The sequence below is a fragment of the Sphaeramia orbicularis genome, chromosome 1, assembly GCF_902148855.1.
Source record: "Sphaeramia orbicularis chromosome 1, fSphaOr1.1, whole genome shotgun sequence".
Taxonomy (NCBI): domain Eukaryota; kingdom Metazoa; phylum Chordata; class Actinopteri; order Kurtiformes; family Apogonidae; genus Sphaeramia; species Sphaeramia orbicularis.
Window position 1 is genome coordinate 21682468 of NC_043957.1, and position 24242 is coordinate 21706709.

Sequence of the window (24242 nt, forward strand, 5' to 3'; positions counted from 1 at the left end):
CTCACTCGACTGTTCTCCTCTTTTATGTTTACTTATAGTGAACAAACATCACCTGCAAAAGTTGGAGAGTTGTTACAGATTGTCATTTACTTTTTGTTGTCTTGTGTCACCAAGTCCGTTTTAGTCATTCAGGTATCGAGAGTGAGTCTTGATAAAGTGTTAATTTATACAGTGGGTATGGAAAGTATTCGCACCCCCTTAAATTTTTCACTTTGTTATATTGCAGCCATTTGCTAAAATCATTTGTTCTTTTTTTTTCCTCGTTAATGTACACACAGCACCCCATTTTGACAGAAAAAAAAACAATTGACATTTTTGCAGATTTATTAAAAAAGAAATACTGAAATGTCTCATGGCCATAAGTCAGTGTTTTTCAACCTTGGGGTTGGGACCCCACGTGGGGTCGCTTGGAATTCATATGGGGTCACCTGAAATTTCTAGTAACTGATAAAAAAAAATGTAAATAAATTACTAATAAAAATATGTTTTAATAATTCCATATATATTTTATTATAATTAAGACACCACACATTTTTCCTAATAAAAATGAAGTTCAAATAAAATGCAGAATATAGCATCTGAGAGGGCATATCTTGATTGACCCGATCATGTGACCGTATGCGTTACTATGCTGCCTGGACATAGTCAAAACTGGACAGAAAAGAGAATAGAAAGGTTTCTTCACCCATCTGGCTCCGCTAAGACATCTCCAAGAGAAAAATGTCTCCATTTTGAATGTCTGGGGTCGCCAGAAATTTGTGACGTTAAAATGGGATCACGAGCTGAAAAAGGTTGGGAACCACTGCCATAAGTAGATGTGATGCTCATATATTTATTTCAGGTGCTGTCCATTTCTTCTGATCATTCTTGAGAGGGTTCTACACCTTCATTAGAGTCCAACTGTGTTTAATTTAATGGATTGGACTAGATTAGGAACGGCTCACACCTGCCTATATAAGACCTTAGAGCTCACAGTGCATGTCAGAGCAAATGAGAATCATGAGGTCGAAGGAACTGCCTGAAGAGCGACAGAGAGACAGAATTGTGGCCAGGCACACATCTGACCAAGGTTACAAAAGAATTTCTGCTGCACTTCAGGTTCTTAAGAGCACAGTGGCCTCTATAATCCTTAAATGGTAGATGTTTGGGACGACCATAATTTTTCCTAGAGCTGGCTGTCCGGCCAAACGGAGCAATTGAGGGAGAAGAACCTTGGTGAGAGAGGTAAAGGAATACCTAAAGATCACTGTGGCTGAGCTCCAGAGATGCAGTGGGAAGATGGGAGGAAGTTGTAGAAAGTCAACCATCACTGCAGACCTCCTCCTATTGGGGTTTTATGGCAGAGTGGCCCGAAGGAAGCCTCTCCTCAGTGCAAGACACATTAAAGTCCATACAGAGTTGGCCAAAAAACACAAAGGACTCCCAGACTATGAGAAATAAGACTCTCTGGTCTGATGAGACCATGATTGAACTGTTGGGCCTTAATTCTAATTGGTATGCATGAAGAAAACCAGGCCCTGCCCACCACCTGCCCAATCCAATCCCAACAGTGAAGCATGGTGGGGGCAGCCTCATGCTGTGGGGGTGTTTTTCAGCTGCAGGGCCAGGGCGACTGGTTGCAGTTGAAGGAAAGATGAATGCAGCCAAATACAGAGATATCCTGGATGAAAACCTTTTCCAGAGTTCTCTGGACCTCAGACTGGGCCAAAGGTTCACCTTCCAACAAAACAATGACACTAAGCACACAGCTAAAATAACGAAGGAGTGGCTTCAAAACAACTCTAACTGTTCTGGAATGGCCCATCCAGAGCCCTGACTTAAACCCTACTGAGCATCTCTGGAGAAACCTAAAAATGGCTGTCCAACGTTCACCATCCAACCTGACAGAACTGGAGGGGATCTGCAAGGAGGAATGGCAGAGAATCCCCAAACCCAGGTGTGAACTCTAACCCTAACCCAGCATTCAGAAAAATAACTCTAATTTGTGCACTTCACTACAGGTTACAACTGCTGGTCGATGTTTACAGTAACCTGGACTAAAGACATAGATCCTCTCTGGTGGAGATGGATGCTCCAATGAAAAATCCATATTTCTGGTCAGATGGCTCAACAACCCCCCCCCCCCCCCCCCCCCCCCGACAAAAGATATCAATGCGTTCAGTGATATGAGCAAACGTCCAAAATCAGATGCTTCCTAGACAGTGTTTGAATTAACAAAACCTGAGTTCACTGAGTTCATACAAAGATCTGCCACCAGTGTGGAAAAAAAACAATTTCATCATTTCCATTAGCTGTGTAAAGGGATTATTAGGAATTTTGTATTTTTCAGAATAAGGGCACAAGTAGTATTATTAGTAGTAGTACTAGTATGTCATGATACATAACACAAGAGAATAGAAAAGGGTGTACTTTCTTTTTCTTATGACTGTATTTGGGTTTTTTCATGAAACTGGGTTCATTTTGGTACCTGGCACTTTGCCAGCTTTTTTAGATCCAATAATATAAGAGAAATGTAGACATATTTTCCCCAAGATGTGCCCAAAGATGACCTCAGACATGGGGACATGAAAAGGTACCTAGGTGTCAGTGCATTTGATGTGGAAAACATGTCATGAAATGGTCCTTTATACCGCTATAAATGAAGGCACTGTTAAATTTGAAAATCCTAGTTGTTTTTCTAATCCAGACATGTGGGTTTTTCATGAATTGGCCTTCTCATTTGAGGTTTTCAAGTGTAACGCATCGTGTCCAATGGTGTTACATGCAGAACCTGCCCATTTAAACATATAAATCGCAAGTAATTTTGCAACAGAGGTCATTTTTGTGAAATACTCTGCCCTGCATATTTATGTCGATTCCCAAAATGTACCCGTGAGAGAATAAAGATATTTAAAAAAAAAAAAACCAGTAGCGTGAAATTTTCGTGTCCTTTTTACCATATTACATGCAGATTTAATATATAAAAATAATTCAAAAATGTGTTTTATCTGAAAAATAGTTTCTCTTTTATCTTAGTAAATATTTGTTACCCCGTCTCCCAAAGGGGAGGCAAGGGGGTGTTGTTTTTTTTGTTTCAGTTTGCTTCTTTGTTTGTGAACACTCTAGCAGCAAAACTATTGGTTGAATTCATACCAAATTGGGTTTATAGATTGCCACTGGACCAGAATAGATCTGATTATATTTTGGGAAAAGTAGGTCCAAGTTAATTTTTTTATGAATTTTTTAAATCTTTTTTTCCCCACTTACTTGCAATGGCCGAAATTTCAAATGCCTGTAGCAGCAAAACTATTGGTTGAATTCATACCAAATTGGGCTTATAGACTGCCAGTGACCCAGAATAGATGTGGTTACATTTTGGGAAACGTAGGTCAAACTTCAAATTTTTTTAAATATTTTTTTTTTTTCTCCCATTACTTATAATGGGCAGAATTTCAAACGTGTATAAAAACATCAATTTTGTTTCAGTTTACTTCAAACTTGGCACATACATAGAGGAAACTGTCATGAGATCAGCACACACAGACATGATGACATCAGCTGGATCGATGCCAAAATTAGCTGCAATACATGCAACGGGTGGAGTTTGTTGTGCCTGGCAACACTTGTTTTTAAAATAGACCCAAAGTGCTTCCAACTTGCTTCATAACATTAGTCTACATCTGGTTTGAATTTTTAGCTCCTCTGTCCTGCTTTTAGGTACCAGTTTCATGGAAGCACCCTTATATATTCAAATGTATGCATATTGTTAAAATCAAAGTTTGCAGTTAATTCCTAGTCCAACTGAAACTAAAAAATTGGCTGTGGACATTCATCAGTACATTTCCACTACGGCATAGAAAGACTCTCTGACTTAACACTTGAAAAATCCTCCTCTTAACCTTAACTGGAAACTGTGAGTATTAAGGAAAATGGCACATGAAGAAAAGTGTGTAACTTTATTTGAAGCCAAAACAAAGAGTGTATGTGGAAACTGGAGATCTTGCAGTTCAGATGTCAGAGTTAGTTAAATGAAACAAACAGGACAGACAGATTAAGAGTGTATTTGTAAATCAGACACTTTTTTTTTTTTTCTCCTGACACTGCTGCTTCCTCTCCCCCTTCTGCAGTTTCTTCCCTCCCCTTTCCTTGTTCCTCTTTCTGTATTCAGAACCAACCATATGTACCTCCCCCTTCTTTTTTGTGTTTCATGCTTCACAAGTTTGGGTTTTTTTTTTTTTTGCCTCCTCCTTCAGTTTCTACCTCATTTCCTTTGCATTGTGTCCCTGCTCGTGCATTTTCCCCTTTATTTTCACCGCAGCAAATCCTTCACCTCCCCTTTTGTGCTCAGTTTGAAACATTTTCCCTCATGTTTGTTGCACAAACTTCCTGTAAATCTCCCCTCGTCTGTGCAGTGTGTACCCTCCTCCACTTCCCTCTCTGACCTCTCCTCCCTCTCCCTGTCGAGCTCAGCCTCTCTTCTTCCTGAGCTCACTCTGTCGTTGGCGTTCGCGTTGACTGGCCAGAGTCCGCGAGCTAAACACCCTCTCCTTTATTTGATCTGCCACTTTACTCCCTTTCTCTCCCTCCCTGTGTTTCTCTTTTCTATCTCTACAGCCTTTCATCCATTCATCCCTGTGCTCTGCCTTCAGGGTAAGTAGCCTAGAAATTTTTTTTTTTCTTTTTTTTACAGCTGACTGAATATGTTTAGACATGACAGCAACGAATACTCACACACCCACATGCTTACACACACTCTTTTAATGGATTTTTAGGAAAGTGTGCAGACTATTTGCAACATGTACCTTCATCTAAGCATAAAACAGGAAACCAAAATAGGACTATTTAAAGACGTACATTTAGTGGGACTGACTGCGATGGAGATGCTTTGCTTCATTTCCTGAGTTTTGGGTGTTGAAGTAAAATTCAGATGGTTTGTTGTACCCTTGACCTGCATCATTCTTCTCATGCCTGTGCCAGTCTGGATTTCATTAACACAAACTCAGATTAGATAAGTCGTCTTCTCTGCTCAAAAGTCAACATCAGCAAATGTTGCTTCAAACTGCTTCCAAAAAGTCTGAAAAAAAGTTGCTTAAGACAAATACTAAAGTTATTTTACTATTTTTTTAAACTGTATCCTTTATACTTCTGTATTATAACACAGTATTGTTGACTTCTGTTTTTTTTTTTTTTTTTTCCAGACTTGACAGTTATCTTCCATCAGCCCTAACTGTTCCTCATTCCACCTCTTCCTGGTCCCCTTCTAACCATCTGATTGGTCATGTCGTACCATAGCTTCCTCCTGGAACCAATTAGCTGCCATGCATGGAACAAAGATCGGACCCGTAAGTGTGATTGGCTACTTTTGGCTTCTAACTTTGAGCTGTCTTAACTGCAGAGTTTTAATCATGAAACATCTTGAATTAATTGCCCCAGAAAACGATGCAGCCTAGAGAGCAAATAACAAAGCACGTCTACTTTGTTACTGTACTTGAGGTCACAGTTCTCGAACATTGTCTATTTAAAGTTTCCATGTGATCGACTGCTGCCGGCATGAACATACTATATTTCTTTATTTTTTCTCTTATCGTGCACCCACTGAGCTGTTTTATTCTCCAATGCACTGAAATGTTTGTCATAAAATTCTCTGGTCAGCCAAGATGGGACATAACAAAGTAAAAATGCTGTGTTTCTGTATTTAAACAGTTTTCATCTATCTGTACTTTACTTGGATATTCATTCTTCTGACATATTAGGGCACAGTCAGGGGACTATGAACATGCTGGTGGAAAAAAAACTTTAGGATAGACTTATTTTGTCATTTGTAGACCAGCTAAAACCAGCTTTACTGTTTCTAAATGATATCGACAAAAAAAAAAAAAGAGAGCCAGTTGATTTTCATTGTTTTAAAAGACTATATTGACGTCCACATTTACATTTTTGTCTCATAGTTTACTTGCTCAAGAGAGTACTAGTTTATATCTCAACCTTAATGATTATAGATTTTAAACATTATTTATACTTATTCACTCCAAGCATGATATTAGGATAATATTAAATCTTTTGTGCTTGTTAGATCATTTTGATTACCAGCCTCTGGGACTTTAGAATTTACCTTACAGAACCATAATGACTTTACCCTTTGTAACCCGACGTCCTTTCATATTGCTATCCCCCAATCCTAGACCGATAAATTTTTTTTCACCAAAATTACAGGAGTTGCAGTCAGCAATATACCTGATACTATGGCAATGTTAATTTGGCAACTTCAAGTGAAAACAGCAACTTTTGATATGCTGAAAAATTTGCCAATTTTTGATGTAGTTTTTTTCCCCTTCGTAACTGAGATGCTATTCACAAAGATTTTGGAGAAAATGGCTGAAATTGACAAATGTCTTTGTATGGCTACAAAGTACTAGAAATACCCATTCCATCCATGTAGTATATGCCAGGTAAATGTAGGCCGACTCATTATCATCTGAACAATTTTTTTACCCTGTGTAAGAGTTTCACCATGCCCATTATTTCCTTTACTGCTTACATTTTAATCCGTTTAATCTGTACTCTTAATTTTTCAAAACAGGCTCAATTTAGTTTCAATGCACCTGAGTTGAATTATCAGTCATTTTTACTTTGCATTGTTGCGCATGTTCACAATATAAAAGACAAATTTCACCCTAGAGGGACAATAGAATATAGAATAATTATAATAATTCGAAAACTATGTAGAAGAAATTATTTAGAAACTATACAGAAAAAGAAAGATATGAAAGACATAAATGATGTAATACATAAAAAAAGAACTGACAGAGAGGACACAAGATGAAAACAATGTAAAAGACAAAAACAACTTTAATGCAACAACAAAAAAAAAACATACAAAAGCTGAAGAAGAAGTGACTAAAGATATAACAAGATGAAAACAATAGCAATGAGAGTAATAAAAAAAAAAAACGTAATAGCATGAAAACAACAAGGGAAAATGATGTACAAATATGAAAATTATATAAAACATGAAACAAAATGGAAATGTCACAAACATAATAAGATAACAGCATACCTATAGTCTCTGATTTCATAATTTAGTGCTTATTGGGTTCATTTTGTTTATTTGATTTAATCTGGCAGAAGTCATCATACAGTCTGACTTGAGACAGTGAAACTTGTGTTGTACATTAGACCCATGTGAATGTTCCGTATTTACCGTTTCATTGACTTAGAGGTAGAACGGTTTAATTAGTATATCATTATATTAATCTGACATTTCAGTAGCTTTGCACAGAAACATCCAGCAGAAATGTGCTTTGAAGGCCTACGTTTGACTTTTTATTACTGTGAGTATATTTTCAAGCCTTGACTTTTTCACTTTTACTGCAGTAAAGATGTTAAATCAATACTTTTATGAGTCTTTTTTCTGCTGGTGTTAAAAAAAAAAAAAGGGCGAGCTCTCACCGCCTCTGCAACAGTGTAATAAGCGGAGGTTTGTGATTGGCTCCCAGGTGGGTGAAGGTATTTCCTGTTTCCTGTTAGAGTTGCAGTGGCGTCTGGGGGGGCCTTTTCTTTTCAGAGAGCCTCTTGTGCTCTGTTAGCTGCAGGAAACTATCACCATATTAGGCTGTTTTTGATGTTCGTTCTAGTTTCTGGCTAAAGCGGATGTAACAGGCGGCTGTGGTCGAGTCATCGTCACACAGCTGGAGCTTCAGATTGTAATTTCAGCACTTCAATTTGTGTAACCAGCAGTTTAAACACTCACACAAAAAGAAAAAAAAACTTGTAGGCCTACTGAAACCTGCACACTGTCTCACAGACAAACATGACTTCTGACTCATCTGCTGACTAAAACATGTGAGGGTTTGCTACAACATTATAAAAAGGAAGGTCACAGCTCTTGCACTATTGTATATTTAAACACACCATGTGTTTGATTGCCGCCGGCAGGCACACACATACTGTGTTTCTTTATTTTCCTCTTGTTTCATGCATCCAGTAAAGCTGTTTTATGGTCCACGATGTACTTTTCCTTTTACTCCCACATTTCAATGGAAATAACTGTACCTTCTACTACCCTCTACCTTTTCAAAACAGGAATGTTGCTTAACCTCCTTAGACCCACCTATGGGTTTTCTGTCCACGTTTGTGAACAAGTGTTTCACAGCTTTATACAAAAAAACCCAAAAAAACAAGTGATGCCAGGCACAACAAACCCCACCCCTCGCACGTATTGTAGCTTACTTTGGCATCGAATCAGCTGATGTCATCATATCTATGTGTGTGATGATGTCAGCATATCAATTGCCTCTATATGTGTGCCCAAGTTTGAAATAAATTGAAACAAAATTGAGGTTTTTATAGACATGTGAAAATTTGCCCATTATAAAAAAAAAAGGAGAAAAAAAATTGAAAGTTTGACCTACATTTCCCAAAATGTAACCACATCTATTCTGGGTCACTGGCAATCTATAAACCCAATTTGGTATGAATTCAAGCAATAGTTTTGCTGCTACAGACATTTGAAATTTCGGCCATTATAAGTAAATGGGGGGGAAAAAAAGATTTTAAAAATTAAAAAAATTGTAACTTTGACCTGCTTTTCCAAAAATGTAATCATGTCTATTCTGGGTCACTGGCGATCTATAAACCCAGTTTGGAATGAATTAAATCAATGATTTTGCTGCTAGTGTGTTAACAAAGAAATAAATAAATAAACAAACCAAACCCAAAACAATGCCACTTGCATCCACGTCAGGGTGCGGGGTTAAAAAAAAAAAAGGTCCACCCCAAAGGACATTCCATAAAATGTTTTAAAAATGCATCTGAAAAAACTGTTGCAACATGATGTTTTCAATAGGCAATTATTTAATTAAAAAAAAATCCAAAACTTGTACTTTCCTGACATTTCCTGGGTCTCAGGAGGTTAAGTCTTACTGCATTTGAGGAGGCTAGTCTTTCATTTTTATTTTTCATTGCTTTGTGCCTTCACAATATCAAGACCTAAATGGACAATAATCATAGAAAAGAGAAGTCTTCCAGTGAATATCACACAAGTTTAAATAGACCAAAATATGATGCAAACAGATGTAACAAGATGAAAACACGGTAAAAGATGTAAAAAGACCAAAACTTTACTTTACTTGAAACTGCAGTAAATGACATCAGACAAAGCAGCATAAAACTATAATAAAACAAAAATGGCACACACTATAATTTAACACAGAAAATTATGTGAAAAAAGACGAAAATAATGTATTAAGTGACAAAATGTAACAAGATCAAAATTGCGCAAGTAACCACATGAATCCACACCTGTTACCCCTGATCTTGTGATTTTATGCATATTTTCAAGTTTTGGTTGTTTTTTTTAATCTAGTATAGTGTTGTGACGCTGAGTCCAAGAGCTTCCCAGGATGCTTGAATACTGGACAGTTTGGTGAAATGTAACTGTGTTGACAGACACTCAGACGGACACCGAAGGTTAATGACTTAAACAATATAACAGAACAAACAGAATATGAGGACTAGAGCTCTAAAAGACGTCACAATGTTTCTAGTCGTTTGAGTTGTTTTCTTAGATACTTCTGTGCATCACTGTTACGTTAAAATCGCATCTCCCAACAACTGGGATAAACAGTCCCTTGGAATTAAAGATGAACTGATGGAATTGCGGTGGCCAAAAGTCAAAGCTGCTGCTCAAAACATTTTTTTGTCCTCAATTGAAGAATTTTTTCACTATTTAGAGCCACATTTCACACAAATGTTTAGAAATAATAGATGTGATTAGATGATAATGTAAAATGATCAGATGATTTATAGATCAATCAATCAATCAATCAATCAATCAATCAATCAATCAAATTTTATTTATATAGCACCATATCATAACAAAAGTTATCTCATGATGGTTTATATTTGGTCTAAACCAGACTCTTAATAGAGGAAGGTCAAAGGTCAATTTAACTTCAACATCACTTGTGCTTGACATGTATGATGATGTGTGAATCTTTTGTCTTTTCTTTTTCCTTTTTGTTCTTCTGTGCAGGATGTTTGTTTATTTTTTATATGACACACACACACACATTTTTACATTACTTATGAACAGATTACTTTGCAAACTCAGTGGACAGATCTGATTGATTATGTTTGTTGTTTCATATATGACGTTTTCAGCTACCTCATTGCTGATTTACAATGTGATGAAATGTGTTTTCATGTTCCAGAGATCGCTCTGTGTCCCAACAACCATGAGGTTCACATCTATAAAAAAGACGGGACCAAGTGGACCAAGATCCATGAGCTGAAGGAACACAACGGACAGGTGACAGGTGGGACACTCTGAGCGCACAGGGACTTACCCTCAGAACTTTCATACAGTATTATCTGTTATAACAAGTGATGTCAATCACAACAAACCCTGCCCCTTGCATGTATTGAATCTTATTTGGCATCGATCCAACTGGTGTCATCATGTCTATGCGTGTGATGATGTCAGCAAATCAATTACTTCTATAGATGTGACAAGTTTGAAATAAATTGAAACAAAATTTATGTTTTTATAGACGTTTGAAATTCCACCCATTATAAGTAAATGGGAGAAAAAATAGGTAAACTCATAAAAAATTATAACTTGGACCTACTTCTCCCAAAATGCAATGACATCTATTCTGGGTCACTGGCCATCCCATCTATAAACCAAATTTGGTATGAATATTATTAATAGTTTTGCTGCTACAGACATCTGAAATTTCACCCATTATAAATAAATGGGGAATTTTGTTTTTTTTGAAGATTTTAAAAATTCATAAAAAATTTGAACTTTTACCTACTTTTTGCAAAATGTAATCAGGTGTATTCTGGGTCACTGGCAATCTATAAACCCAATTTGTATGAATTCAACCAATTGTTTTGTTGCCAAAGTGTTAACAATGAAAGAAAGAAACAAACAAAAAAAAAAAACAAACCAAAAATAATCCCCCATGCCTGCCCTTCGGGGGCTGGAGCAAATATCAAGCTTCATGTCAGTCTGTCACATTTCACATCAGTTGTGGTTTCCTTTTGGATACATTCTCCTTGTGGTTATTATATCTAACAAAAACTAAGACTAAAACAAAAATAAGTCAACAACAATAAGTAAACAAACTAAGGAAGGAACTATTTTAACATCCCTAAAATAAGAAAAAGACAAGTATGGAAATCCTTATTATTAAGATTATTAACCCATGTGGCTCCTGTTCCAACATTTTCTTGAATGAGTTGCAACATAAATGTGAGGAACCTGCTTGTTTTTACAAATGAAATTACGTCAAAATATGAACATATTACCCCAATCTTTGCATCTTCGCACTGGCTCCCTGTTAATTTTCAAATTGATTTTTAAGATTTTCTTGTTGGTTTTTAAAGCTTTGAATGGACTGGCCCCACACTACATCACAGGCCTCATCCAAATTTATACCCCAGCGTGTGCACTGAGGTCCGAGGGCCCGCTCCAGCTTGTGGTGCCTAAGACGGGACTTAAAATCAGGGGGGACAAGGCTTTCTTGGTGGTCGGCCCTAGACTCTGGAACACCCTGCCCCCCCACATCCAAACAGTCCCCAGGGTGGGGTGTTTTGGGTCTCGTCTTAAGACCCACTTTTATTCTCTTCCTTTTTAACTCCGCTGAGTTCTGTGGTCCTCTGTGTCTTTTATTTATTTCATTATTTTTAACCATTTGATTTTATTGTTTCATTTATAGCATTGTTTTAGTTTTATGTACTTATTGATTGTTTTTTAGTGTATTTTCTATGATTTGTTTTATTGTTTTTACGATTCTATGTGCAACACTTTGGAAACATTCTTGTTCTTGTTGCAAATGTGCTACATAAATAAAGTGGATTGGATTAATGTCAACCAAACAGAAACAAAATATACTGCTGTCCTTAAAGTTGGAATAAAATATTTTTACCTCTTCCCCCAGAGATGATGACAATGTGATTTATTCTTGATAGTTAAAGTGTAAATGGGACTCAATATGTAATCATTGCACATGCTCAAAGGTGATGTGTATAAATAGGAATAAAAAAAGAAAAATATGTCTGAAAACCAAATTATTTCAACTGTATGGGCAACTCTGTATATTCATAAGTAAATGTTTATATCCCAGCATTCTTTTTAATACACATTTTCCATATTTTCCAGTTGTGTCTTATGTGGAGTTGTGTAATGATAGTATTTTCCTCTGCAGGTATTGACTGGGCTCCAGACAGTAACCGTATAGTTACTTGTGGAGCGGATCGAAACGCCTATGTGTGGACCCTGAAGGACGGGACGTGGAAGCCCACCCTGGTCATCCTCAGGATCAATCGTGCAGCCCGCTGTGTCAAGTGGTCACCACGAGAGAACAAGTTTGCTGTCGGCAGCGGCTCACGCCTCATTTCCATCTGCTACTTTGAACAGGAAAACGACTGGTGAGACGCTACACCATAGTTCTCTGTCCATGATTTATAGAAAAGCTGTAACTGTGAACCATCGTGACCTACAGGTGGGTCTGCAAACACATCAAGAAGCCGATCCGCTCCACCATCCTCAGTCTGGACTGGCACCCCAACAACGTCCTGCTGGCGGCTGGATCCTGTGACTTCAAATGCAGGTATGAGTGAACACATAATGGAGATTTATGGAGCTGTGGAGTCATGTGGGAAAGAAAAACCTGAACTGTCAAATCCAGATGTTAATCTGATGCAGGTTTGAGAGTTACTACAGTTGTGAACCTTTCATTTTATTTAGTTTTTACTCTGCTAATTTTTATTATTATTATTATTATTATTATTATTATTATTATTATTATTATTATTATTATTATTATTATTATTATCAGTAGTAGTAGTAGTAGATGAAATTTTCAGAAAATGTTGACACTGGCACAAGGAACAAATGATTAAATTTTGGTGGTGATCAGGGGGGCTGATCTGCCTTGGTGGAGATCTGTGCTCTCCCAGTGCTTTTCTGCTTATTATTATCATCATTATTAACCTTTATTTAACCAGGAAAAAGCTCATTAAGATTAAAAATCTTTTTCAAGAGTGTCCTGGCCAAGACAACAGAAGCAGCAGCAGAAGTTACACAAAATAGAAATCACAGCCATACATCCACACTAAAAATATACATAAACACAATAAAAGTCAGTACTAAAACCAAACATAAAACACTAGATAAGAACATACATGTAAAACACCACCATTATTTTGAAAGGTACTAAAAGTAAAAGAACAATGCTCCTTAAAAGCATCTCAAAGCAGAACCCAATTCAATTAATGAGATAAACATCTACATCCAGATTTATCCTTTTCCCATTCATTTAAATTGACTTTGAATGTATTAAAAGAGATCAGTTCCTTTAGTTTTATCACCTTCTGTAGGTTGTTCCAAACAACTCCCTTGGATTTTTTTTTCAGCATCAAAGATTTCATTTCCTGCATTTAGTGAATGTTAATGCATTGGCGTATGCTTTTTCTGGGTCAGCTTATGGTAGAGATGTTATTTAAATAAAGGCAAACATCAAGTCACATGACAACTTGCTGGAATGACAGATATATAGCAATGGGTCAATGGCTGATCCAACTTTTTCATTGGAGACAAAGCTTTAAGACTTATTGAATTCCTCGATGCATAAAAGGCTTGTAATAATGAAAAAAAAAGATATATATATATATTTTTGATGTCTCTTGGTTATCTTAATAATAAAAAGATTCAAAACAACTTCTTTTTCTTGGTTTTATGCTTCTCGCTCTGTTATATTTCCCGCAGAACAGGCAAAATAAATGTGTGCACGTCAAAAAAGTGAAATGCTTTCATTATAGTAATCTAATCTGATCAGAAAACACAAAAAATTTAAAAGGCAGTCTCGGATCAGAAAGATTTCAATCAGCAGCCACTGTTACTATCCTTGAGTTTTAAACAGTTGTCCCCCTGTGTAGTTCTAAATACACTACCAGTCAAAAGATTTGGACTCACCTGGTTTTTCTTTATTTTCATGACTATTTGCATTGTAGATTCTCACTGAGGGCATCAAAACCATGAATGAACACATAGGGAATTATGTTGTTAAAAAAAAGTGTGACATAACTCAAAGCATGTTTTATAGTTTAGATTCCTCAAAATGGCCACATTTTGCTTTTATTACTGCTTTGCACATTCTTGGCATTCTCTTGATGAGCTTCATGAGGTAGGCACCTGAAATGTTCTCCAACAGTCTTCTCATTTAAATGAGAAGGTGAGTCCAAACTTTTGACTGGTAGTGTATATAACTAGGATCATTTATTGCATCTTGGTTTTATTTATGTGATCTTATTACCTCCGCCAATTAGGTTATGTTTTTGTCGGCGTTGCTTTATCTGTCTGTCTGTCCGTGTGCAAGATAACTCAAAAAGTTATAAACGGATTTGGATGAAAATTTCAGGAAATGTTGATACTGGCACAAGGAACAAATGATTAAATTTTGGTGGTGATGGGGGGGGGGGGGGGACAGAGGTCTGCGCTCTCTGAGTGCTTTTCTAGTTTTATTTTATTCTTTTACTTATCCATGCTGCTATACTGATGAATGGTGGAATGCTGAGCCCTTTTTGTCCTGTCTTTTTGTCCTCTCTGGAAGTTCAATCAAGTACCTGCCTAACAGGTTCAATGTATGTCTTGCTGTAATGCTATAAGCAATCACCTCATCTGCAAAACAAAATCTACCCACAGGTACAAATAAAGTAACCTTAAACCTTGAACCTTGATCATCTAGTAAACTAATCTTAAAGTAATCTGATACTAGCATATCTAAAAAGCCTGACCATCATAGAAAATATCCTCCTTTTCTCAATAATAAATACACAGATCAAACCTACAGGTGCTTTGTTGCTGTGTGATCCTGCCTGTAAACACGGGTGTCTGTTTTCACCCACTGAGCTTCCTCTTCTTTTCTTGTCGTTCACCTCAGGGTTTTCTCAGCCTACATAAAGGAGGTGGAGGAGAAGCCCGGCCCCACCCCCTGGGGCAGTAAGATGCCATTTGGGGAGGTGCTGTTTGAGTCTGGAGGGTCTGGAGCTGTGGATCAGACCTCAGGAGGGGGGGGTGGAGGATGGGTGCACAGCGTGTGCTTCTCCCACTCGGGTAACCGTCTGGCCTGGACCTCCCATGATTCCTCTGTGTCTGTGGCGGAGGGTGGAAAGAGCGGAACGTAAGCGAGGGTGGGGCTTTATACCTGTGTGTGTCTGTGTGTTGTTATGAGTGGGTGTGAACTGACCTTTGTTCTGACTCCCACAGGGTGAGCAGTCTGAGCTCGGAGACACTTCCTCTTCTGTGTGTCACCTTCATTACTGAGAACAGCTTAGTAGCAGCTGTAAGTACTCAGCTCTGTACACGTCCAGCAGTTATTCAGTCATACACTTCATCAGGTTTCATTTCTTTACTGAATGAATGAATGAATGAATGATTTTTTTTAAATATTACATGGGCTTATAAGACACCAAAAATATAAACCAAAGACCAAATGTCAGACATAGGCACAATAGATATAAACAAGACAATTTACTGACGTATTTAATAATAACAACAACAAAAACACCTCTACCATCTCAACTAAATATTCCTGAAGGATTTTATACTTAAGGCGTTTTTTAAATTTTGTCAGAGAAGTGAACAGCTTAAATTCATAATCAAATCCATTCCATAATTTCACACCCACAATCGAAATACATCTTGACTTCACATTTGTCCTCACTTTAGTACATTCAAAAACATAAAGATCTCTAATTACTCTCTCTTAATTTAAAGAAATCTTGAATGGTATTTGGCATAATAATAATAATAATAATAATAATAATAATAATAATAATAATAATAATAATAATAATAATAATAATAATAATGGATTACATTTCTACAGTGCTTTTTTGGGTACTCAAAGCACTTTACATTAACCCATAAAGACCCAGCACTACTTTAATGTCAGTTCCCAATTGAAATTTTCTCTACATCTAACTATTCTTAAATTATTTAGCACCATTTATTTATAATACTATCCTCTGTACTTTGTATTTTATCACTATTGATCAGGTATTTTCCAGTATTTAATTTACTGATCATGTAGATGTTCATAAAAGCTCAGATTAAAGTTTAGGGTTATATCAGAAACAGAGAAAACTGCAGAAACAGTGACTTTTTCAGTCAAATCTATCATTAACTGAACATAAACCAAGCGTTTCCATCCACTGTCATTGATCCAACTCCATGGGTTTTACTGGTGAATCAATGTTGAAGGCGATGACGGTGTTTCCACATTCACTATGGAGCCTCTGAACGTCCAAATGGGTCATATCTGATGACCACAAAAAGATGACAAACTGCATTTGACTCCATTTATTCACATGTATAGATAGGATTAGTGGCTCAACAGGTATTAAACAGTTTAGATCAGTAGATGGTTTTGGTCGGTGGTGGATGTTTGGGTCTTTATGGGTTAAACAAACACATCTTCTGCTTTTTCCAGGCTTTACAAACAATATATTTACAAACAATATAGGATATGCCATGTAAGTTTTAACCTGTATAAAACTTCAGTTAAAGATTAGCACTTATAATGTAAATGTATTAAAATTTCAGTATGTAAATGAATTCAAATACGCTCAGGTATTACATAAAGTTTTTTAGTTAATTTGACTGTGTTATGTTAGGAGCTGGTTTAGTGATCAGAATCAGAACCAGCTTTACTGGCCAAGTTTGTTTTGAAAGTTTTGGAATTTGACCCCAGCTTAACCTTAGCTCTCACAGGTTTTAGAATAAGTGCACATATAAAAAATATAGAATAAAGAACGATAATATTCTATTTGTATTCTAATTATGTTATTTTATTCAATGCAACACTACATTTCACTTAGTCTCCTTTCAATGGTAGCATATCCCTTAATAAAAGGTATTTTAGCAACAATTACTTTTTTTTTTTTTCTTTTTCTCTGCCATTTTACACATTAATCCACTGCAGGGATCATTTATTCATACATTTCAAGGTTTATCTTGATACAATGTTTGGCCTTCGGTTTATGCAAGATACCAAGATAATGTGATAGTGTTAACAGCTGATTTACACATAAATACATGAACTCTTCTTATATTTAATAACTGTTTTGGATGTTAGCTCACAAATTTGTAGCATCATTTGATTGAAATAACAAAACAAGAATACATATCACTAAATGTAACCCGATTAACACTAATGCATTACCTACTATTTTAAAATGTCCGACTTTGTTGCCCCATAGTGATAGAATCAAAACAGACATGTATGAGATATATCGAAACCAATTCCTCTAATTTCTCTCTCTTTTACTCTGTTAATGTCTCTTTTCATGATAATCCCAAAAAAACTATAGAAATTTATCTGTGTTGCAATGACCAAAATGATGTTTCCATGTTCATATTGTAGACACAGAACCACATCAGCTGTACCTGATATTATCCTTGTGTGTGTGTGCCTTCATTAGGGCCATGACTGCTACCCGATGCTGTTCGTGTATGACAGCACCAAAGCCGGTCTGACATTCGGGGGCAAACTGGACGTTCCTAAGCAGGCGGCCCAGAAGGGCATCAGCGCCAGGGAGCGTTTCCAGAACCTGGACCGCCGGGCTTCAGAATCCCAGAGCACTGACAAGGACCTGAACACTCTGCACAAGAACAGCATCAGGTCTGAAGATACACAAAATGTCAGCTGAATTAAAAAAAAAAAAAATTCAATCAGTCAATCAACCAATTAATTTATTACAAAATTATTACAAACAGTCAAAATTGACAATTCATTTACAGGATACATTTTGTAATAAGACACCCCAGAAACAGTCCTCAGCTTATAAATGGGGGCCCTTAGACATGTGATGAGACACAATTTACATTATAATCTTTAATAAATTAAAATGTTCTAAATAACTACAAACCTATTTTAAAATATTTACCTATCTGTCTAATGATGTTTCATTTCCTTTTCCTGAGTCTTATTGTGGTCCGCATATTCCAGTATTCTCAGATAATATAATAGTCAGACATGGGGCTTTATTCACATAAATAAAGAGTTTATATGATTTGTATATCAGCCAGGCGGGGTGTTGGGTCAGGTGCATTTTTGAAGTAGCTCTGTTTGTATATGTTTCTTTTTTTTTTGTTTTGGTTCATTAGACCATGTGGGGCAATTTAGTAACTCCTAAACTAAACTACAATGGCATTTGTGAAATGTACTGATACTAATAATGGCATTTTTACAGTGAGGCAAGTGAGAGCAAACCCATGTTTTTCATTTAGGAACTCAGTTAAAGACCCTTTTTCCACTTATTTAAATCAGGGGATTCTCATTGCAATTTTTGGTCCAGGAATCTCTAAAGAAAAAGTTTTTATGGACCCAATGTAATCACAAAGCAGATATAGACTGTATTTACTGTCTTTAGATGCACTCGGAATTATATCTGCTCTGAACATTTCAACCGAAATACCTCAGTCCTGTTTCATGGCGTCAACCAAAAATATGTTTATACAAGTTTGAATAATATTAGTGCCACTTATATACTTTTACACTGATGGTCATTTCATTGACTCAAATTTAGACTTTTCAAGTAATTGATGTGAATAATGTCTGGAAATAAAAAGCAGCAAGACTGGCAGCGTCCACAGATATCAGATTATCTTTATTATTGTCTAAAACTGACTTTAAGTAAGAGCTTCATCTCTTAAATATTGAAAATATGTCTTTTTAATCATATAACGAAAAAAGCAAAAGAGGACAGAAATGGTCCTGACAGTGTTACAGAGCATGATGCAGTGACGAAAAATTAATCTAAGAGTTGATAAAAACCTTGGATAAAAAAACCCAAAACATCTGCAATGGTGGATTTTTGAATATCTGTTCATTTTTAAGCTTTGAGTTTCATCAAGAGTGATCCAGTATAACTGTTAGACAGTTATTTTCCTCACACACCAGCAGACATAAACATTATCCTGTGTGCATTCAGTGTTCAGGGTAAATGAGGCCTGTGACTTCAGAATGCTATCGTCTGTAGCTCACTGTTAACAAGTGACGACAGACACCACAAACCCCACCCCTCGCACGTATTGTAGCTTATTTTAGCATCAATCCATCTGATGCCATCATGTCTATGTGTGTGCCGATGCCAGCATATGAATTTCCTCTATATATGTGCCAAGTTTGAAGTAAAGTGAAACAAAATTGATATTTTTATAGACCTTTGAAATTTCGCCTATTATAAGTAAATGGGGAAAAAAATTTATTTTAAAATTTCGTACAAAATTTGAACTTTGATCTACTTTTCCCAAAACGTAACCACATCTATACTGGGTCACTGGCAATCTATAAACCCAGTTTAGTATGAATTCAACCAATAGTTTGGTTGCTTCAGACATTTGAAATTTCGCCCATTATAAGTAAATGGGGAAAAAATAGATTTAAAAAATTCATAAAAAATTTTAAATTTGACCTACTTTTCCCAAAATGTAATCAGATCTATTCTGGGTCACTGGCAATCTATAAACCCAATTTGGTATGAATTCAACCAATAGTTTTGCTGCTAGAGTGTTAACAAACAAACAAACAAAAAAACGAACCAAAAACAACAATACCCCTTGACTCCCCTTCGGGGGGCCAAACTAATCTATCCTCTCCTCTGATTGCCTACTGTAGATATGATTTTTTAATAATATAGAATAATTTTATATAGAATTTTGTTAGCCCCGTAGTTCTGGGTTGGAGGCCCCTCAGTGTTTATAGAATGTCATTCAGTATCCTCCAGTTTTTTGCGGTGGATCATCATCATCAGCTACAGTATATTAAACTAGGAGGGTTTTTTTAACATCATATGGCTGTGATATGGAGTCTGACTGTTATCAAATAACATTTCAGCCAAATCTCGGTGCTGGAAGGAGGACGAAACCAGTGCACCAAGTTCTGCACCACTGGTATGGATGGAGGCATGGGCATCTGGGACGTCAAGGTAACACATGAACTCCAGTCGTATCTGTGTGCTGTCAAACTGAGCTAAAGTGTCACAGATGCAAACTTTATTATAAATGCTTTACGCTGTATTTTTAGACTCTGGAGTCTGCTATGAAGAACTTGAAGATTGTCTGAACCGAAGCAACCAAAGGAATGTCGCTTCTGGAGAAATGAAGAAAACTGCTGCCTTATTTTATTACACAAAGCTTCTTGGCCATATTTTAATCAGGTATTTTTTACAAAACGATCAGACTTTGGTCAAACAGTATTTTTTAAAGTCCTCTGAAGCTTTTTTGATGAGCTTGATGAAGTCAAACTATACAGAAGGACTGACCTCAGGTCTGCAAATGGTACTTAATGAGTTAGATTAGTGTAATCGCAGAGGGCTCCCTCCGAGCTCAAAGCTTAAAGCAGGAATTTAGTATTAATCACAATGAAGGGCTGCAATACTCTGTTAAAGCTTATGCTGGTCATAATATGCATTGAATAAATGATTGCTGTTACAGAACTCAGCTGTGCTTCAATCATTCAAGTGTATGTGGGCTGTGTGGGTTGAGGTTTTGTCATCTTAACCCGTAAAAACCCAGTGTTACTTTTCCGGCAGTTCCCAAATGAATTTTTCTGTCTATTTTACCTTTCTTAAGCAATTTATCACCATTTATTATAATATTATCCTTTGTATTTTGCGTTTCTTCAGTAAAAAACAGGTATTTTCCCATATTCACTGATCATGTAGATGTTCATAAAAGCTCTGATTAAAGTTAATTGTCGTAATATGAGAAACAGAAAAATTAAGAAAATGTGACCTTTTCAACAAAGTTTATCATTAACTGAACATGAAAACAAGTGTCTCCATTTACTTTCATTGATTCAACTCCATGGGTTTTACTGGTGAATCAATGTTGTAGAAGATGACAGTGTTTCCACATTCACTGCGGAGCATCTGAATGTCCAAAATGGGTCATATCTGATGACCATGAAAAGATTAATAACTGTATTTTACACCAATTATTTACATGGATTGATAGCTTTAATGGATCAGACGTTATCAGAAAATTTTACACTGGTAGATGATTTTGGTTGCCAGTGGTTGTTTGGGTCTTTATGGGTTAATCTAAGTTTGTGTCAAACTGAAGTTCAGAGGTAAGGAATAATTTTTTTTTACCTATAAAATTAGAACAAACTAATTTTCTTGATAATTTTGTTCACTTTGTCAGTTTAGGTTTCATTCTATTGTTGTGAAAGTGTTAAGTATAGATTTCAGGAGCCAAACTTTAACTGTTTTTGATGAAGTTTGATATTGTATCTAAATTCAAGTCTACATTTCAGCATTTGTAACACATTTGATTTTTTAGGATCTGGTCTCCTTTAGTCCTGCTTGGCACATCACCCCCAGAGAATAAAAGTAGTGAAACTTTACCGAGTTTAAGTCACTAATAAAGAAAAATGAGGTCAAAATGCTGGTTTGCTGTAGTTTCCAAGAAACAGTACTGTCTATTGCTGTTACTATTATGTTTTTATCTTCTTTTTCCCCCCCCCTTCCTCTGGTGGGATGGTCATTGTTTTTGTCTCGTACATACAATGTACTTGCAGCTTAGAGTAATGTCAGTATGTTGAAATGTTGTAATACATGATTTACAGAAAAGGGGTGTGCGATTAAATACGTACATCTGCCCACCCATTGGATCTGTAAATAACGCTAAAATTAGGCCATATTAAGTACATTACAAACAAAAAGTTAAGAATATTTTTAATTTTTGGGCTATTTTTTTCAGTTGGGATTCTTGCACGGCGCTTTTTACTTTTTTGTGTGTGAATTGAAACACATTTTTTTTTACCCTTTCATACATAGTGGTCAGTACAGTGGACAGCTATTCTACAGCTGCTCTGTTGTATATTCATGAGTTTTGTTGTTTTACTTGCATATTACCCAACACAGTGGACGCTTATGCACCATCCCATACACTGCAATTCATACCATTACTGTAACTTTGCTGTTCTTGATAAACCTGATCTGCAGTGACAGGTTTGAGTGTAAATCAATTGCTCATTCTTCTTAGACTGTAATTAACAGTTTTCTCGAGCAAAAAGGTTTTTCTGTACAATATCTCCATGAAGTGAGTAATAACTAGTATTAGAGTATGATAAAATGTGAGAAAACAGATTAGCTGCATCAAAAATGTTTTTATTTCGTCGTTTTCAAACAGTATATCACTTTCTGATATTGCATTTTAAATTCACGTTTCTTTGCTTCAGAAATTAAACACATGGAGTCCAGATGAGTGGACAATTTTGTAACTATGTGAAAAATAGGTTCATTAACCCTTTCATGCATAAATTATGAGAACCTTAGTCAAGATTTTTTTAATTGAGTGTTTTTATTCCTCCTTAGGTACGAAAAAAAAAAGTTGCGATTGAGTTTTTTTTCCTCATGGAATTATGAAAATGTTCATGCATTTAATTTTTGAAGTAAAGAAATGTGTTTAAAACCCAATATCAGAAAGTGATATGAAAACAATGAAATAAAAACATTTTAATGCTGCAAATCTGATGTTTTCTCACATTTTAACATATTCTAATGCTAGTTATAACTCATGTCATGGAGATAATATGAAAAAAAACAAAAAAACCTTTTTGTCTGACAAATAACAACTGATTTACACTAAAACATATTACTCCAGATCAGGTTTATCAAGAACAGCAAAGTTACAGTAATGGTGTGAATTGCAGTGTATGGGATGATGCACAAGTGTCCACTGTGTTAGCTGATATGGAACTAAAACTACAAAACCCATGAATATACAGGGTGGGGAAGCAAAGTTTACAATGAACATTTAGTTGTTTTTTCTCAGCAGGCACTACGTCAATTGTTTTGAAACCAAACATATATTGATGTATCATGTATCATGATCATACCTAACACTATTATCCATACCTTTTCAGAAACTTTTGCCCATATGAGTAATCAGGAAAGCAAACGTCAAAGAGTATGTGATTTGCTGAATGCACTCGTCACACCAAAGGAGATTTCAAAAATAGTTGGAGTGTCCATAAAGACTGTTTATAATGTAAAGAAGAGAATGACTATGAGCAAAACTATTACGAGAAAGTCTGGAAGATACTATTAAAGAAGAATGGGAGAAGTTGTCACCCGAATATTTCAGGAACACTTGCACAAGTTTCAGGAAGCGTGTGAAGGCAGTTATTGAGAAAGAAGGAGGACACATAGAATAAAAATATTTTCTTTTATGTAAATTTTCTTGTGGCAAATAAATTCTCATGACTTTCAATAAACTAATTGGTCATACACTGTCTTTCAATCCCTGCCTCAAAATATTGTAAATTTTGCTTCCCCACCCTGTACAAGAGAACAGCTAGAGAAGAACTGTCCACTGTAGTGACCAGTATGTATGAAAGGGTTAAAAAAAAAAAAAAGTCAATTACATTGATTTTTTTCATGCTTAAATAGGAATAAAAACACTCAGGAAAAAAACTTGACTAAGGTTCTCATAATTCATGCATGAAAGGGTTAATAACCAGACATAGTTACCTCCGCCAAGGAGGTTATGTTTTTGCCAGGGTTTGTTTGTCTGTCTGTCTGTCTGTCTGTCTGTCCGTTAGTGTGCAACATAACTCAAAAAGTTATGGACAGATTTGGATGAAATTTTCAGGGTTTGTTGGAAATGGGATAAGGAAGAAATGATTAAATTTTGGTGGTGATCGGGGGTGGGGGGGGCCATGGGGGGGGGGGGGGGGGGGGCACTGATCAGCCTTGGCGGAGGTCTGCGCTCTCCGAGTGCTTCTAGTATTATTCACAAATGGCAAAAATGACAAAAACAATGACCAAAAAAAAAAAAAAAATATATATATATCCTTAAATTTTTGTTTGTAGTATATATCTTTTATATAAAAGGATACATTTTTTTTATTATTTGTCATGCAGAAAAAAATGTAAATATAATAAAACATTCAGTCATTGAGGCAGTCATGAAAAAAAAGTAGACTAGTATCATTATGGTTTTCCAAATCCACGCCTCTACCTCCATCTAGAGGTGAAACTCGGAACTGCAGCTGAATGTCTAATCATCGCATCCGTCCTCAGTCATGAATCAGAGGCTCGGAAAATGATGTGGCAGCTCCCGGTGATGGAAAACAAGCCTCCTGAATGAACCAGCATCAGGACCCCCAGCAGCAGCAGGGAAAGACCACCGACCGACAGCAGCAGGAAAACCCGGGTTGCCCCCTTACCCACCCCCCACCCCC

The 24242-nt window shown here is 36.3% G+C and overlaps 1 protein-coding gene across 1 annotated transcript; it reads left to right on the top strand.

Annotated features, from left to right (window-relative positions):
* Positions 1-4446: 4446 nt before the first annotated feature.
* Positions 4447-20487, top strand: LOC115427681 (actin-related protein 2/3 complex subunit 1B-B-like). Its single transcript, XM_030146338.1, has 10 exons — positions 4447-4629; positions 5178-5321; positions 10191-10295; positions 12192-12414; positions 12489-12596; positions 14928-15167; positions 15254-15329; positions 17470-17669; positions 19887-19977; positions 20076-20487. Exons 2-10 carry the CDS (start codon positions 5258-5260, stop codon positions 20112-20114), a joined length of 1146 nt encoding a protein of 381 aa, XP_030002198.1. The 5' UTR covers positions 4447-4629; positions 5178-5257; the 3' UTR covers positions 20115-20487.
* The last annotated feature ends 3755 nt before the right edge of the window (positions 20488-24242 follow it).